The sequence below is a fragment of the Electrona antarctica genome (genome assembly GCF_951216825.1).
Source record: "Electrona antarctica genome assembly, chromosome: 15".
NCBI lineage: Eukaryota > Metazoa > Chordata > Actinopteri > Myctophiformes > Myctophidae > Electrona > Electrona antarctica.
The window spans coordinates 43,651,702-43,668,362 of record NC_136796.1 but is presented as its reverse complement, the minus strand read 5'-3'; the positions used below and the strand labels follow the sequence as shown (position 1 = coordinate 43,668,362).

Below are 16,661 nucleotides of genomic sequence, written 5' to 3'. Positions count from 1 at the left end.
TCCGAACGCACCCTAAATTAAAACTATACGCTATGATGACTAAAACTAAGACTAAATATACTGACGATTTCGTCAACTGAAATCTCATGACATTTAGTCGACTAAAACTAGACCAACACTAACACATTCCAGGTGACTAAAATGTGACTAAAACTAAATGAAAACTTTTCAAAAGACTATGACTAAAACTAAAATCAAAATGTTCTGCCAAAAACAACACAGGGCATGGTCAGCTGGTTCAGGTGGAGCCGTCAGGAAACATCGTTTCTGTTGTTGCATGCTGTTAACGTTTCATGTAATCTTCACTTCACCAATTCCCACCCGTCTGCGCAGACTGCCTGGGGTCCACCTATGCTTTCTATGGCATAAGGGCAGTCCATACTGTCTCCGACCACCGAACTTTTCGTCGGAAAGCTCCGGTACAACTACAACATGACGTCACTCGCAACTTCTGAAACGCATTCCTCCGAATTTTTGTTCTGAAAGCTGCACTCCCATATGTTGTGACTCGCCGACCTCTACTTCGGAGAAACGGAGAACGTGATTGGTCGGTTGTCCCCCCCCCCCCCCCCCGCCACCGCGCCCCCCCCCCCCCCCCCCGCCATGCCCCCCCCCCCCCTACCATCCACCGCGCCCCCACACGAAACAGTCGGCATTGTACAGTCGGCAACAATGGAGCCATTTGAAGAGAGGTTAGCAGAGCAGGTCAGAGAATATAGACACCTGTACAACCCTGCGTCTAAAGACCACAGACAACAACAAATGTCAAGGAATTCATGGAGAGAGATAGGGCAGACACTCAACGTTGAGCCAGTGGAGTGCAAAAAAAAATGGAATGCACTTCGTGACAAATTTGTCAAAGCGCGCAAACGCGTCAAAACGAAAAAGAGTGGAGATGCTGGAGGCTACAACACTGTCCCAAAGCTATTCATCCAGCTCCAGTGGCTCGACGGTCACATAAAACACAGAAAGACCACGTCAAACATGACCATCTGTGAGCCCCAGGTAAGGAGTTTTGTTGTTCTCAAGTTGACGTAAATAATAGACACCCAACGCAAAGTAGGTCGCCCCGCGCTAACTCAACATGGAGTTGAATGAAGTGGAGTAGAAAATACTCCACTAAACATTCCAATTTCCACCACTGATATCATGTTTTATTTAATCCCCAAGCCTCAAATTTCATATAAGGTTGGACTCACTTTCATTCAGTGGTTGTGAAACATGTTCATGTCAAGGACCCCCAAATTGATACAGTAGGCATATGTACAGTATAGTTTGGCCGCCAACCCCCATTTGAAAATCGGCATATGCAGTTGATTTTTCAAAATTTGTCTAAAGTAGCATATCATATCTAATAGCTCACATCACAATGCTTTCACGGATGTCATTGTAGTGGATCAATATCATATAGTAGACTGACCATATTGCTGTAGTTAGTATTTCTTCTTGATTGTATAGCCTAGTGATAGTCAGTTAAATTAATGATAATAAATAATAATACATGTTAATGATTAAATAGACAACATACAATTAATTACATATATAGCCTACTTGTTGCGGTTTGGAACACTGTTGCCACCTTGTGGATGCATAAAGACAAGATATTTGACATGTTAGGATGTCAAACGTGAACTTAATTTGTTCTTAACACTTTCCCTTTGCTTTTTCACAGCCGCCTGTTCCCAGCAGTTCCCAGCAGTCTGTCGCTTCATTGACCTTCAGTCAGTTATTGGAGGCCCCATTGACTGACCACGACTTGTCCACCATCAGCATGGAAGAGTTTGGCCCTACAGCACTGGACGCTCCAGCTCCAGCACCTCCTCCTATTCCTGCTCCACGTTCCCTCCCTGGTCCCTCTACTTCCTGGTCTCTCCCTGTTCCTTCTACTTACTGTTCTCTCCCTGAGACCTCTACTTCCTGGTCTCTCCCTGGTCCCTCTGCACTTCCTGCTCCATCCCCATCTCCAGCTGCTGTTCCCACATCATCCGATTCTGAACCCCCACCTTCCAAGAAGAGGAAGGGGAAGAACTCAGGGGGCCCTGACCTTGAGGCTATGATGGATAAGATGGAGATGAGGAGAGAGGAGAGAGTGGCAGCAGTGGAGGCTGCTAGAGAGAAGCGGAATGACATCCTCAACACTTCTCTCAAACAGCTCTCAGACCAGAGAGATGAATGTGCAAGATACCTCCAGCCTGTGGCAGATTTCATGCGGTCACTGCCTCAAAAGCATCAGATTGAGTTCAAACACAAATTACAGAACCTAGTATATGAGACAGAGAAGGCTGTCAGTAATGAACTGTAGTGTCTCTATGTAAAGATGCTTCTAATTTAATTTAATTTACTTCTAATATATTACTGTTATACTGTTGTATTATTACTGTTATACTGTTATTACTGTTATACTGTTGCCAATCTTCATGTCCTTAAATAGCCTGATGAAGGCCCTATAGGCCGAAACGTTGCGGTTTCCCCATTAAAGTTTTTTCACTGCATTCTTTTTCTTTATTAGGCACCTTACCCTCTCCTACGCACCTGTAGGTGTGCAAAGGCCTTCCTTTTTATTGCCTCTAATATTTGGAAATTTGGCCTATGTTTAACCAGAGGTACTAAAAATGTCTTACAGGTTGAGAACCACTGCTGTAAACCACATTGAGAACCAATTATCTCCCATCCAGCGACAGAATGGTTTTGGATATTCAAGGCAATTCATTCACTACAATATTTATAAAACGGGAAAATGTAAACCAAAAACATCTGGGAATATTACAATATTTATTTGCAGTAAAATATTTTCATTCAAGTATTAGGTACCGGGTGTCGCAACCCACGCCGCACAACTCTTTCTTGCCATGCTACACGTCCCTGCGGTGTCAGGAAGAAGTCAGCCAAGTCGTCTCTTGTCGAGCGTGCGTCTTGGCTGGCTCTTTGACGGGACAATTCCACGCGATCCTGCAGGTTTGTGTCCCCTTCCACCTCACGCCTCCATGCACCTGGCTGCAGGTCCCCTGAAGCAGTGATGGAGTCTGTGAAGTTTGGTGGGATGTACCTAGGGACATAGCAATTGTTAAATTAGAGGCTTCATAATATTTTCCCAACATGTTTTTTCTTTTACAGTTGCCTACTTTCATGAAAAATAATGCTGTATCCAATATACATATTTGTAGAGAAAATCAGATCAACCGGGTGCTCAAAGGAGATAAAATAAAAGGTGCATTAAAATGTCATGGTGCTTCTAGGATCAACAGGAACATAAACTATAAAAAAAAGAGCTCTGAGCACTCAATGTAGGAGAGGAGTTGAAGTTAAATCAAACTTTATTCTATAAAATTGCAGCCAACATGTTTCGACCGGTTACGGTCTTCATCAGGTCCAAGAACTGGACAAGCAAACATACAGAACCATTAAATGGTGTCCATTCACGAGAGTCAACGTTACCAATGAACAGGCAATTGATAACCATGGTTAGTAGTCCGGGAGCTAGGCAGAGCCCTCATGTTTTCTGTTACTTTTTTTCCCCACTATTATTTCCTGTTACCATTGGGCCATCTCAAAATGAAGGTAACACCCACAAAACCGTTTGGTTTCAGGGGCCCCAAAACCCCTTTTTTGGTATACTGTATGTCTCGGCGAAGTAGTTTAAAGGCAAATATTAATTACATAAATACACAATGGAAGTGTGGAATTTGGCATGTAGTATCCTGACACATATACGTAGGTATGAAGCAGGATTTTGGGGCTTGTTACCATTGTATTCTTAAATATGACCCCAGAAACAAAACCAAAAAAAACACTGTCCGCTTAACAAACAACAAAGATGGTTATTTTCCAGCACATTATGGTGAATATCACTGCCTCACTTGTACATAGAAAACTTCCCATATCCTTAAGCTTCAATTTTAGCCCAAGATGACCTTTCTATCTTGAAAATTGCTCTTTCTGTAGCCGAAATTCTGCACTATACCTGAAATCGGTCAGTCAGTATCAGCTATACATTTGGAATAAATGAATGACCGACTCCACATTATGGAATATTTCCTACTTGAATGAGCTATGTAAAAAAATTGGCAAAGTGTCCCATCTGTAATTTTTATGCAAATGAGTGCCGCAATTATATAAAAATCAGACTCATCTGAAGTGAGTGGTGCTGTTGGGGTGTCTGACGATTAACCACGACCTGATTAACCCATTTTGACCTGAGATCAGATTCTAAAAATGTCTTCTACATCCTGACAGTTTTCTGAAAAAGCTGTTTCTATGTCAGTGGTTCTTCGATTTTTCAAAAATAGCAGACCTACAAGTTCATAGCGCGCCACTCGGTGGCGCGCTATGAGCTTGTAGATCTGCTATTTTTCAATAGCTAAAGCATAACATAATGCTAACACCAAAAGGGGTTCACGCCCAAAATGGGTTAAGACATTAACCGGTCGAAACATGTTGGTTGCTATTTTATAGAATAAAGATTGATTTAACTACACCTATTCTATTGTTTATGTACATATTTGTGTCTTTTAAAATCAATATTAATAGTAAAACCGGTTGATAGTGTCATCCCAAAGATCTACCTTGAGGCTGGCCCATTTGATGCATCCGTACAGGTGAGGTAGTTGTGTAGGGCGACACATGCGTGTACAATGTCCCCAGCCTTTTCTGGAGAACCTTCAATTGCCCGCCCTAGGATCCGCCATCTAGCAGTCAAGATGCCGAAGGAATCTTCGATCATCATACGGGCTCTTGAGTGGCGGTAATTGTAGATCTGCTGCTTCTCCTCAAGACCGCGAGCTGTACATAAGGTGTAAACAAAACAAATGTGTTATTTAGAGTTGTCAGTTTGTCACATAATGTTCCGATATGAGTCACTACTTTGTGACAGCTGCTGAAAGTTGGGGTACCATACAACCATTATAAGGCAAAATGTTATACATTTCATTATGCTTTAAGTAGCATGTGACGTGTCAAACTAGGGGTTTTTCATCATTCTGAATCCATTCCAAGCATTCGTTTTGTACGAAAAACACTCCTTGGGCTAAAAATGGCCATAGCAGTCATCACAAATGTGATGAAATCAGCACATTTGGGCATATTTGTGCAAGTGGCTATGGCCAAACTCGTTCCAAGCATTCATTTTGCATGAAAAACACTCGTTTAGGCTAAATTCAGCCATAGAACTTGCCCAAATGTGCCCTAATGTGCCCAAATGTGCTGACCTCATCACCTTTGTGATGACGGCTATGGCCTTTTTAAGCCCATAGCCAGAATTCAGAATCATGTAAACACCCTAGTTAGACACGTCACATGCTACTTAAAGCATAATGAAATGTATAACATTTTGCCACGTTATAACTGTCCATTTGGTTTCATTTTACACTCTCAAGAGTTACATTAATGTTAAACATCTGCATTAGTTAATTTACAATGAGTCTACACAATTACAATATACAATAATTGTTATTTTGATCATTTGCATGTTGTCTATCCTAATGGTACCAACATCAATACAGCATGAAAAAGTGTACATATTCTTTAGTTTTGGGTCTGAGAGGCTAAATGTCATCAAATGGTGGTCCGTGGCTCAAATGCCCAATAAATAATGGGCCTTGATATGAAGTATCAAGGCCCTAGGTTGAAAAGTATTACAGTAACAGAAGGGATATTCATATATACACTTCATAACCTTGCTTACAATTACATGAATCTCTCTGGCCTGTGCTCTCACACACAGTGGTAACATTTAACTGCATTCATGCTGAATTGTATCATTTATAATACAGAATAGGGATAGATGATAATAGTCTGAAAACATAAAAGTCCCAGCAACATACCTCCATAGGGAGACATGAGGTTGGCACCCAGTGGAAATGCAGCATCTCCTATGAAGACGTGTGGCACTGCTGGGACGGTGGTTCCAGGTAGGGGTTTGGGGGCTGGGAGATCCAGTTTGCCACTTTGCAGTGCCGAACCAAAGGTGCATTCAGCAAACACCCCCCCATCAGATTCTCTGCCATATGATCCTACGTCCACGTAGGTAAATCTGTATCTGGCATCGCAAACTGCCATCAAAACAATAGAGTGGTGTCCTTTATAGTTAAAGTATTCACTACCAGAATTTGGCGGAGCCTGCAGATTGACGTGCTTTCCGTCAATCGCGCCAAGACAGTTTGGGTAGTTCCAAAGTCTCCAAAAGTCCAATGCAATGTCACTGAATTGTGCCGGTGATGGAAAGGCCACAAACTCGTCTTTCAGTGCTTGCCAGATGGCTTTGCAGACCTCTGTCACGATCGAACACGCGGTGGACTTGCCCATCTTGAAACCAGCAGAGACGAATTGCTGCGTGCCCCCAGAAGCTAAAATGCACAGCGTGATTGCTAGTCGCTCAGCAGGCGAGATTGGTGCACTGTGTGTCGGTGCATGCTGAATGAGTGGCTCGATTCGACGCAGAAGATCGTCAAAACGATAGGCAGACATTCTCAGGATCGCAAAATGCTTCTCCTCGTCCATATTCCTCATCGGTAGAATGAGGGTGGTATACAGGCCATCCACCTGCCTGGTCCTGTTGAGAGGACGAACACACCACCGTCGCCCACTGGTTCTTCTGTTCGCCTCCTCCAAAATCGCACCCTCCATGACAAACTCGTCCTCCTCCTCTCCCTCCATCAACCTTTCCTCCTCTTCCTCCTCCTCTTCCATTACCTCCAAAACTTTCGCTACTGCTTCTGCTGCTTTCTCCGCCATTGTTGTTGGTCTCTTCTCCACTCTCTTTCCCGCAATGCTGTCCCAGTGTCCCGCGCGGGGGAAATTTATGGGCGGGACAAGAGGGGGCGCGGTCTACCTTTTTCCGAACAAGATCGAAGTAGGGAAGTATGGACGTCATCGGGGTTCGGAGGGTTTTTTTCGGAAAAGAGAAAAAATAAAAGTCTGATCTTTCCGACGAAAAGTTCGGTGGTCGGAGACAGTATGGACTGCCCTATAGGCAGCTCCCGGCTAGCCTGGCTAATCAAATCACACTGTCGTGTGGTATTTGAGTGTGGAGATGCTGTGTATGGATCTTGTTTCCCGGGGGGCGGGTTCAAACATTTTCTCTTTGACGCAATTGGTCAGAGCTACTGTCAGTCAAAGGTCTCAAGCATTGAACGTCACTGTAACAAAGCCCGCCCATATTGCATACCGTGTCCCGATTGGCCACACCAGTTCTCTGGTGTAGGAAATGGGAGTACAATTGAGCCTCATCCAGACCGTAATCCGCCGGCAGGCAATTATTTTTTGCCAACGGCTGATTCGGTCTGGCTTATTAGCCAGGCTAGCTCCCGGCAGGATCCGCCGGGAGAATCTAGACGCAGCTGCGCGACATGAGACTAATTACTTAGAGTGACAGAGAGAGAGAGAGAGGAGTGTGTGTGGGGTGTGCGTCAATTTAACAAAGGTGCAGACGATCAGCAATCAGCAGAGAGTGAGTGATGTTTGTGCTACTCTATGCCAAATTGAAGTGGACTCGGTCCCAGACTTTTTTTCTCTCCCTGGAAATAAAAACGTCTGGGTTTCCGAGGCTAGCTGTGAGTGTGAAGTAATTACAGTACATCCCGATGTACATTATGACAAGGACATATGGCATTTATATATTTCACTGCTCTCACCAGGAAGCTTTATTCAGGTTGCAAAATACATTTAATATCCCTTAACGGCTCTCTTGAATCAGGGAAACAGCTTCCTCCCACGAGGCGCGTTTGAGGAAGCCGTCAGTGTAATTGAATGCTATTATGTTGCTATTGTTAGCTGAGATGTTTCATTTCATAGTTCCAACGCAGTACAGGATCAACTCCGAGCCACTCAGTCAGCCAGTTGTTACGTTTGTCAGGTCCTTTTAGATGTGATTTGAACCAAAGCACGATTTGACTTTTAAACAGCGAGAAAACAAAGGGCCATTACCCCCAAATTATAACATTACGTCCATGCGACTGGAAATGGGCTCGTTGTGAATTAGAGACGGATGAAAAGGAACGAAACAAAAAGGTGTGGAAACGATGATTATTATTCCGTTCAGCCTTGTGGAAAGTGGGGCTGTGTGTGGAAAAGCCTTCACAGCGTGCTCATTTTTTCGATATGAATGTTAAATGAACCCTGATATGGAAGCCACTCGCTAACTAGGTCTGATTCTGTGGGAATGCTAATAGAGACTCTGGAGGCCACGGGGCTCAGCCTGCTCGCTCGCTGCGCCGATAGTGGTCAGCGTTCCGAGCGGCGACCGGAATGCTATCAGGGTTTCTGCTCTATTAATTGATAATCTCTCTGACCTGTGTTTATCTCAATGCCACCATTATCTGTATGCTCTGCCCATGCTTCACTTTCACAGTAAAACGCTCAGTGTTAAAGTGTCATATATATATATGCTCCTGTTCAGATAAGAGTTAAATAATTATTATTGCAAATGCATTTGCAATAATAATAAGATTTGTTTTTGGTTCATTAAAGCTCTCTAACTCCTCACAAAAAGTTTGGAAACTTTAACTCTGGTCCGTTATTTCTCCCGATTCCATAAAATTGGTATCCCGACCTGAACATTTTATTTTCTGTTCACTAAAAGAACTGGAGAGATGGGTTAAGACCCTGATTTACTGAACAAATACTTAATAGCAATGATTACTATCGGAATATAGAGCTTAATATTTTTTAACACACAGATTTGACAGTGTTATTTATCTCTTCATCTTTCCGTTGTTGTTGTCTCCTGTCACGTGGTGTATCCAGGTCCTGGCCCTCCGGCTGACCAGACCGTGGTGATTGAGCAGTTCCGCTACCTCTCCCAGAAACTCTTCGTCACCGTGTCGGTGTTCGCCGGACTGGGAATCCTACTGGGAATAGTGTGTCTCACTTTCAACATTTACAACAGCAACGTCAGGTAGGCTGTTGTAAGGACCAGGGGTCATTGAGGGAGTTCCAGGGGGTCCTAAGCTAAATGATAGTTTGGAACCAAATGGACCCTTATGGGTCTGTAACTCTGAGAGTGTACAAACGGAACCAAATGGACCCGAACTCTGAGAGTGTACAAACGGAACCAAATGGACCCTAACGGGTCCATTTGGTCCCGTTTGTACACTCTCAGAGTTAAATTAACATTGTTTTTACAATATAAATGGGGGTCTCAGAGATAGAAATGCCATTAAATGGGGGTCTGTAGACTAATATGCATGTCAAACTGGGGGTCCTTGAAATTAAACGGGTTGAGAATTATTGCTAGAGCCGCAACTAAAAATCTTCTATTATGGGGGTCCCTGGCATATGGGGTCCGTGGGCTAATTAGTGTTAATTTGGGGGTCCTTGACATGTAAAGGTTTGGGAACCACTGGGCTCCACAACGCCGCTGGTTCCCAAACAGTAGGTTCGGGACCCACTTGTGGGTCGCGGACACATGTCTGGGTATGGGTATGGGTCCCCTTAGTTTTTGTTTCCAACATTTGGTTTTTAATTATTATTTTTATTTCAAAACCATTAAAAAAAAAAAAAAAAATTAATAACAAAATCCAATTTTCTATTAAAGGGGAAAACCACCCATTTTCAACATTTTACCATGTCATTAATATACCTTAGAGCTGTCCCCCCATTTTGTGTTTCCTAGAACTGTAATTATGAAAAAAATCATTAACATGGTGATGTCATCAAGATGTGTTTTACCATGTTAATGATTTTTTTCAGACCTCTAGTTCTAGGAAACACAGAATGGGGGAACTTTTTTATTATTTCCACACAACAGCTCTGAGGTACATTAATGACATAGTAAAATGTTGAAAATGAGTGGAATGCCCCTTTAAGCACTATTTCATACCCACAATACGGACAGTAACTATATACCACTTGAACGTAAAAGAGCAGAAGTTTATTAACCTCGCATCACCAGGCTTTCCACCTCGGAGGAAAGCCTGGTCTCTGTTAAAAAATTGCCGTGTGAACTGGTCTGGAACGGATGATGTCGCTACGTCATGTTGTAGTCATTGTTTTGTAGTCATCAGGCAGGAACAATCAATCAGAATAACAATAAAAGCTCTTGTAGCCTGTGGCTTTTATTGAGAAAAAATCGGTTTGAGGGAAAAGGAAGTTTCGATTGATTGTTCCTGACGACTACAAAACAATACTACAACATGACGTAGCAATATCATCCTGATGACTACAAAACAATGACTACAACATGATGTAGCGATATCATCCTGATGACTACAAAACAATGACTACAACATGACGTAGCGATATCATCCTGATGACTACAAAACAATACTACAACATGACGTAGCGATATCATCCTGATGACTACAAAACAATGACTACAACATGATGTAGCGATATCATCCTGATGACTACAAAACAATGACTACAACATGACGTAGCGATATCATCCTGATGACTACAAAAACAATGACTACAACATGACGTAGCGATATCATGCTGATGACTACAAAACAATACTACAACATGACGTAGCGATATCATCCTGATGACTACAAAACAATACTACAACATGACGTAGCGATATCATCCGCTCCCGACCGGATCATAAACCCGAAAAGGAATGCTGCCCAGGCTAGACGTTTATAGATTAACAGGTGCTTTGGAGAAAACCATGCGCTGACTCTCCATAGAACAAAGGAGTCCCGCGCGCCGCACGCGATTGTCTTCTTGACAATTATTATTATTTTAATTGGGAACAACGTTTCAGTACAAAGACCTTTGTCTGGTTATCTCAAACGTTTGAAAGGCATTTTTTTGCCTGCATGGCTATTTTCTTTTACTCTTTCAGTGAGAATGTGTCTGTTTGATCATTGTTCTTTTTTATACTGATCTGATGTGATCAAAACAGATCAAAACCACCTCAGGCTCTGTGTGAACAGATGTCAGGCTTGTATCTCCATATTTTGTTTTATTTTTTTTGGAAATTAAGGCACTATACTTCGTCTTACTACGGTGTCACAAAAAGTAGAAAAACACAAACAGCCGATCTACAAGCTCATGACGTGGCAATGCGACTCGTTGTGAGCTTAAAGGGGCATTTCACTCATTTTCAACATTTTACTATGTCATTAATATACCTTAGAGCTGTTGTGTGGAAATAATAAACACGGTGAAAATCATTAACATGGTGAAACACATCTTGATGACATCATCAAGATGTGTTTCACCATGTTAATTTTTTTCTTCAGATCTCCAGTTCTAGGAAACACAGAATGGGAGGGACTTTTTTATTATTTCCACACAACAGCTCTAAGGTATATTAATGACATAGTAAAATGTTGAAAATGAGTGGAATGCCCCTTTAAGTCACGTCTGCAGGTTTTCTACCTAACCAATGAAAACAGTAGAGCTTGTGACTAATTAATAACTACACTGAATCCATTAATTTGGAACACAGTTTTTTGAAGAGTAACAGTTTGGGATGTACAAGGGTTGTCCGCCTGTCGTGGACTGATATGCCTTGCATGAGGCTGGTGGTTAAATAGGAACTTAGTTTGCATCCCTGACGGACAGCTACGTATAATATCCTGCACTGGCTGACAGGCTGGGCTGTGTATCAGAGTTCTCACTCACTCACACACAATGAGGTTGACAGGCTGGAGTTACCGAGTGCATTTGACAGTCGTAGTATATCCTCTTTGTGTGTGTGTGTGTGTGTGTGTGTGTGTGCGTGTGCGTGTGCGTGTGTGCATGTGTGTGTATGTGTGCGTGCGACTGTGCGTGCGTGCTAAAAAGAAAAAGTCATAAAAGTCCACTCCGCCTGATTGGCTGACTGCAGATTGGCTCACCTCTCAAGCGAATGACAACAGGAGATCTTCCTTAGAGCTACAGAGCTAGCCTGGTTAATAAACCAGACCGAATCAGCCGTTGGCAAAAAACAATTGCCTACCAGCGGATTACGGTCTGGCGAGGCTCAGTAGCACGCCTCTTTCCTACAACCGAGAACAGGTCGGACCAATCGGGACACGGTATGCAATATGGGCGGGCTTTGGTACAGTGACGTTCAATGCTTGAGACCTTTGACTGACAGTAGCTCTGACCAATTGCGTCAAAGAGAAAATGTTTGAACCCGCCCCCCGGGAAATGAAATCCAAGTGGAGCCAGCCCAGACTAATATACCGCGACAGTGTTGTGTGATATTAGTCTGGCTTATTAGCCAGGCTACTACAGAGCTACATTGGGTTTAGTGGTTGGAGTTCTGCCTGATTTATATGTAGTCTTTGTGTTTTACTCCAGGTACATCCAGAACTCCCAGCCCTACCTCAACAACATGACAGCGGTTGGGTGCATGCTGGCCCTGGCTGCCGTCTTTCCCCTGGGCATCGATGGCCTACATGTCCACAGGAGGCAGTTTCCTGTCGTCTGCCAGGTGCGCTATTAGTCCATTGAGACCTGGAACGCATCCATGTCACGTTAGCGTTTAACCACATTAACCATTTACCCATTTTGGGCGGGAACCCCTTTTGGTGTTTTAAACATTATGTTATAATTTAGCTATTGAAAAATAGCAGATCTACAAGCTCATAGCGCGCCACCGAGTGGCGCGCTATGAACTTGTAGGTCTGCTATTTTTGAAAAATCGTTAAAATGTGCCTCAAATCTTTCCGAAAATTGTCATGATTTAGAAAACTTTTTTTTTTTAATTTCGACGTCAGGCCTGAATGGGTTAGGAGAGAGGCATTTGATCTACTATAGCTACTCTACAGTATTTTTTGGTGTTAAGGGCCTTGCAATCGTGAAGCGAGGAACGCAGGCGTTGTTGCCTTGGATCAACACAGGTCTCCTCCAGGTCTGTTGAAGAGTGGGCGCCACAACGCAAGCGTAAAATCCAGGTCTGGTGAGTCACGTGTGCACGTAATGAGCACGCGCGCAACAAATTCACGGGACCGCGCTCACGTAAATACGCTTGCGTTGTCGCATCGAGACTTCTCCGAGCAAGAACGCAGGTCTCATTGAAAATGAACTATAGGCGCGTTTTATTGCTCCCCGTTTGCAAGGCCCTTTATTTATATTATTATTATTATTATTATTATTATTATTATTATTATTATTATTATTATTATTATTATTATTATTATTATTATTATTGTCTTTAGACATACAATACAAGGTTTTCACCCGGCATTTACAAGACGTATGATAATACAGTCTTTTTGTGAAGATATGTAACCAGTGCCACAACTATGTTGAACAGTGTTGAGTAAATATGATTTCAAATGCTATCTGCATTCTCTACAACAACTACAAAGCTTGTTGAATCTTCATTTTGAACTTTGTACTGAACAGAGTTTAAAAGAAATTCATTCAAAGTGTTTGGAGTAGCTAGGCCATACATGGGCAACTGGAGGCCCGGGGGCCACATGCGGCCCCCACCATCACTTAACGTGGCCCTCAGGTTAATATTAGAATACTGACAAATTATTGATTTCAGCTGTTACAATTCCAATCATGCAAACATGACCTGCTTATATTATACTTCAGATATATGTAGCTTAATGACTAGTATTAAAATGTTATTGTCCGATTGTATTTAGTTCATAAAGTTAAAATAACTATAAAAATGCATTTGAAATTATATAAAAAGGTTACTTTTCGGGATTCCAATTAAAAAAAAGCATAAAATCAGTATCTCAATTCAAATATAGCAAAAATAGCTGATCTACAAGCTCAAAACGCATCGCAGTGTGATGCGTTTTGAGCTTGTAGATCAGCCATTTTTCCTATAGCAGAAATATGTGGCCCTCTGGAATGAGAGCGGAAATATAGTGGCCCTCGCCATCGTCACACTTGCCCACCCCTGAGCTAGGCTATACCTAAAATGAATGTTTAGCTTGTGACATCCTTCTGAATTTCCACTTCTTAAACTAAGAAGTTGACTTTTACTGTGACTTACTGTGCAGTCTGCTGCTTTCAGGAAGCAATTGTGTCTTTCAGTCCAGACCAAACCAGATAAAAGAGGAAATTGATTGAAATTCCTCATTATCGGAGGAGCAGATATCTCTCAGGCTGAAAGCTCAGAAGATTAGTTCATTTGATTGAGCTTCAGATCCTAAATTCAGATTTGTCAGTTAGATTAGGTTAGATTGTTTATACAATACGTCTGCCGTGAAGATTGATTAAAATCACAAGACATGCTAATTTAGCTGCAGAGACAAAATGTCAGCCGTTTGCGCTTGTGTTAGGCAGTAAACAGAGAAGCTTTCCAAGTTTATGTGGCTTTTAAATGTTTTCTGGTTATCATGACTACACATTTATCTGATATAAATATGTAGCCTATTTGTTCAGGAGAAGATTATCTGACTACACATTTATCTGATATAAATATGTAGCCTATTTGTTCAGGAGAAGAACACAATTTTGTACATTTAGGACTGGGTAATATATCAATATTATATTGTGATATGAGACTAGAAATTGTCTGGGATTTTGGATATAAAAATATTCAAATATTTTATATTTATATTGTGATATGAGACTAGAAATTGTCTGGGATTTTCGATATAAAATATTCGGAGATCAGAGAGATCTCCGATACATCTGATGACATCTCAATTCAAAGTTTGCTGGAACAGCTGCTAACAAACCTATGCCTGTACCTAATCATATCACCGTATCATCAAAATGAAGTCTATGGTCTTTGCATAGGTTATTAATCCTGTATGTTAATTAATATAGCCCCTACGGTACATGTAATTTACAGTAGATGTCACCAGACATATCGGTAGGCAGAGACCTCCGGCGATAATCTGCTACGCAAGACTACTGTATATAAATATACTGTTCCCTCCTGGCACAAGAGATAAGACAAGATAATGTGCAGTGCTATGCAGAATATGGGAATGTTTTATTTAAGCATCTTTATCTTCTTAATATATCTTATATATGTGCGAGCCAGCCAACCTCTAAATTTCCAGCATGACGTGGTAATTTTCATCAGGGGGGAAAAATCGTTTAACCTACGACAGCAAGGTTTAACCCATTTAGACCTGAGGACGATTCTACAAAATGTCTTCTAAATCATGACAGTTTTCTGAAAAACCTATGTTTCCATGTCAGTGGTTCTCAACGTTTTTCATGTCAAGGACCCCAAAAATTATATGTAATTGGCCGCCAACCCCCATCTGAAAATATGTTGTTCCAAGGAACCTCCCAGAAGCAAAGATTTGAGTTAAAAACGTTCGCTCTGAAAGAATATATATTCAAAGATTTGAGTTAAAAAAAAACGTTTGCTCTGAAAGAATATAGAATATATATTCAAAGATTTGCACCACATTTTCATGATTTTTCAAAAAATAGCAGACCTACAAGCAGTGCCGCGCTACGAGCATGTAGATCTGCTATTTTTCAATAGCTAAAGTAGAACACAATGCTTAAAACACAAAAAAAAAAGGGGGTTCCCGCCCAGAATGGCTTATAAGACACTTCTGTGAAGAAATACAATCCTTGTTGGATAAACTTGGAACACCTCAGTGGTTTTAGTTTGTCTCCCACACAGCAAAATCCTCAATGATAATTGAACTCTGGGGAGTGAAATGGATCCATCTAAGGGGTGTATTTTATACCCTCTAGTGTGAAATAAACGCTCAGGACTTTGCTTTGCGGCATCGTACAGAATTGCCTCCGGTATCGAGCCCTGCAGTAGAACATCTCTTTGTCTGTGTGTGTCGTACGTGTTCATGCTAATCCCCAAAACAGATCTTATCATTATACGTACAGTATCTGCACGGATATTAGACGAGAAGCTTAGTATCGTACTGTACTCTGTTCAGTCGCTGAAAGCAGTTACTTTGAGGTGTATTCCTGCAAGAGACTGTTTTGCACATTTTGTATTATAGCCGAGTGTGGTTCGCGTGGCTGCAGATATTAGCTTCTTTCATACCCACTGCATAAATGTTGTCTGTGTGACACCAGGAACATACAGTAACAGACAGAACTCACTGCCTACTGTAGTTTGTATGCCAGGTACATACAGTATAAGAGTCATTACACACTGCATACTGCAGTTTATAAATACCAGTGACATAAGACAGGGGTTCTCAACTCGTGGGTCGCGACCTATAGGGGGGGGGGTCGCCAAATTATTTTGGGGGGTCCCCAATTATTTTTTTGTTCAACTGAATGGCTGGAAAATGTTTACATACAGTAGTACACATAGTGCATGCATAAACTTTCCTTAATGATTATATCTGGTTTCAGTATTAATTTATGATATATTTTCTCTATTATTAAGGTTATTTTTGCAGTCAGTTTGTATTGGGGGTGGGGAGGGGGGGGGGGGGGGGGGGGTGGGGGGCAGGGCGAGGGTGGCCAAAGCATGTCCGGGCCGTCCCCAGCCAAAAACGTTGAGAACCCCTGCTCTAGTGCAGGGGTTCTCAACGTTTTTGTCCGGGGACCCCCGGAAATGCTTTGGCAATGTCTCGGGACCCCCGCCCCGCCCCCTCCCGCCCCCCAATATAAATTGACTGCTACAATAACATTAATAATAGAGATAATACACCATACCGTAAATAAATACTGAAACCAGATATAATCATTAGGGAAGGTGTATGCATGTACTACATGTGTACTATATGTAAACTCTTTATTTCCATTCAGTTGCAAAAAAAAAGTCAATGTTTTTTTTTTTTTTTCTTTATATAATTTGGGGACCCCCCAGAATAATTTGGCGA

At 42.0% G+C, this 16,661-nt stretch overlaps 1 protein-coding gene across 1 annotated transcript in view; it reads left to right on the top strand.

The window, feature by feature from the left end:
- LOC306938105 (gamma-aminobutyric acid type B receptor subunit 1-like) overlaps positions 1-16,661 on the top strand; it is a gene marked incomplete at its 5' end in the record, with an annotated part of 90,410 nt that overhangs the window by 48,261 nt on the left and 25,488 nt on the right. Inside the window, 2 exons of the mRNA XM_079522120.1 lie at positions 8,740-8,890; positions 12,229-12,361. Of these exons, the coding sequence (XP_079378246.1) occupies positions 8,740-8,890; positions 12,229-12,361 (284 nt within the window). The remainder of the gene's footprint in view (positions 1-8,739; positions 8,891-12,228; positions 12,362-16,661) is intronic.